At 43.5% G+C, this 2,200-nt stretch overlaps 1 protein-coding gene across 1 annotated transcript; it reads right to left on the reverse strand.

The window, feature by feature from the left end:
- Positions 1-813: 813 nt before the first annotated feature.
- On the reverse strand, positions 814-1,875 carry LOC137756414 (testis-expressed protein 13A-like). The gene has a single exon (XM_068532680.1). The coding sequence runs from the start codon at positions 1,873-1,875 to the stop codon at positions 814-816; it is 1,062 nt and encodes a 353-aa protein (XP_068388781.1).
- Between the last annotated feature and the right edge of the window lie 325 nt (positions 1,876-2,200).

Consider the following 2,200-nt stretch of genomic DNA (forward strand, 5'->3'; position numbering starts at 1 on the left):
AAAAAAAAATTTGTTTATAGATAAAAATGATGGTTTTCTGAATAATGAAATTATGCATAAAACATATTTTCTTCTTTTTGCTTCTCTGCTGTTTCTAACCTTCAGTTTTTTACTTTAGAAATAAGAAAAAAGAGTTGATTTTAATAATAGCAACATACGTGTGTGTGTGTATATATATATATATGTATATATACACACAACACAACTAAAAATGGTTGAAAATATATGCAACTAAATATTGGAAGATACTTTCTCCAGGTGGTTGGATTAGCATTTTATGTGTACATGTGTGTGTCGCTGAATTTTCCAAATTTAAATGAATGTAATTTTTTAAAGCAGATTCTCAAAATATATAGTCAGTCTGATCTCATTTTAGAAATAAAAGTCACATGTTTCTGCATGCATGTACGTGTGCGTTTGGGTGTGTATGTCTGTCTTCCCAACAGCAGACGGGCAAAATTGAGTTCAGGATTGTTTCTAGGAGACGGCCTTTTGTGTGATTTTTATTCTCTTATTTGTACTTTTTCCCTGTATTTTCCACCTTTTGGAAAATCAAGTAAAGAACATTTTAAAGCAAATTGTAAACTTAATTTTCAAAATGATTCTATTTTGATCAGAAAATTATTGACTACAATGATGAGAACTCGTATATGTAGTTATAGTCAGAGCTGGAAGTAAATAGGTAAAATGTTAGCTGTTTCATGATATCTTATTCCTTTTTGCTTGTCTGTTTGTACATAATATCTAATCAAGAACATGCTCTTGTTCCCTTTCTAATCAGAAGAGGATGTCAGGAAATGAATTTGTTCGAATTCAGCGAGGTCCCTGATTGGGGGCAGAGCCTCTACTTTCCCTTGTGCGACAGGATTTTTTACATTTAAAACACATCTTTCGCCATAAGAAATTCATCGAATGACACCAAGCACACTCCCAGTCTCCCATTCTGTGCCTGATGGTACGTCCTGCAGAGTGAGAGAAGCCAGGTGAGAACTTCCTGGTATGGCTCCGCCTTATGTTCCACCTAGTTCTATAATCTCTCACAGGAGGGGCTGCTGCAGCGTCAGCTCTTGCTCCTGCGAGAGGAACTGTAGGCGGGGATGAATTAGAGAACTGAGAGACATTAAGGGGTAGCAGTTGACGAGCCTGGGCCCTGGCACCCAAGAACGGAGGGCAAGAAAAATTAGCTACCCCCTCGTCGTTCCCCCATTGAGAAATCACTTTCTCCTTCTTTGCCTCTCCCCCTACGGCAGCCATCTCAGGAAGAGCAGCGGTCTCTTGGTCTGATCCCTTCCCCGCCTTCCCCCTCAGCCAGCAATCTGCTGTGCCATGAGAATACGTAGGCATCCCTGACGTCTGTGCCTCCTTTTCCTTCTCCTCTCCCCGAGTTCCGACCTGCTGCCGAGACTGAGTGCTTAACACCCTAATAAGCTCACTCCTGAGTAAGTTCCGCTCTTCCTCTGTTTCATGAAGGATTGCGAGACTTTGTTGAAGTTGGGACTGGGCTTTCTCCTTTTCCCTCTCTTGCATCCCCCTGAGTTTACTCACCGTCCCCCTCAAGGCTTTTGTGAGAAGCTTCTGCTCCTCGAGCTGATCCTGGAGCTTTTTTACCTTTGCTGCATCCTCCGACTTCTGCCTCTTAGCGAACCGCACTGCTAGGGCCAGGGAGCTCCAGGCACACGCCTCCTTGAGGCGTCCCGATATAGCTGAGTTAGTCACAATGTCCCTCAACTTCTTCTCCATATCCCCCCAAGACTTGCTCTCGCACAACGAGTAGAAGTAGGAACTGACTTCATTTTGCAGTATTTGCTGATTTAAGAAATCTACAACCTCCCTCTGATAGAAGCCACAGGCTGGGTCATTAAAATTCACAGCCATTCTAAGTAAAGCACTCTGTGACGTATCTTACCTCGGAAAGCACATGGTAACAGGATGTGACCTCTGACCTTGACCTTTCCACTCAACAGTCATCCTGTCTTTACGGGAAGTAGAGCTCCCCCTTGTGCTGTGAGGGTTACCAACCGTCAGTAGAGTCAGCTACTTAAGAGCTAGGTTAGCGTAAAGCTTGAGGAAGTCAGTGGAGTTCACCATTAAGAAGTGGAAACAGAGATTACAGCGCTGCCCTGGTGGCGCAGTGGTTGAGAGTCTGCCTGCCATTGCAGGGAAGACGCGTTCGATCCCTGGTCTGGGAAGATCCCACATT

The sequence above is a fragment of the Eschrichtius robustus genome, chromosome X, assembly GCF_028021215.1.
Source record: "Eschrichtius robustus isolate mEscRob2 chromosome X, mEscRob2.pri, whole genome shotgun sequence".
NCBI lineage: Eukaryota > Metazoa > Chordata > Mammalia > Artiodactyla > Eschrichtiidae > Eschrichtius > Eschrichtius robustus.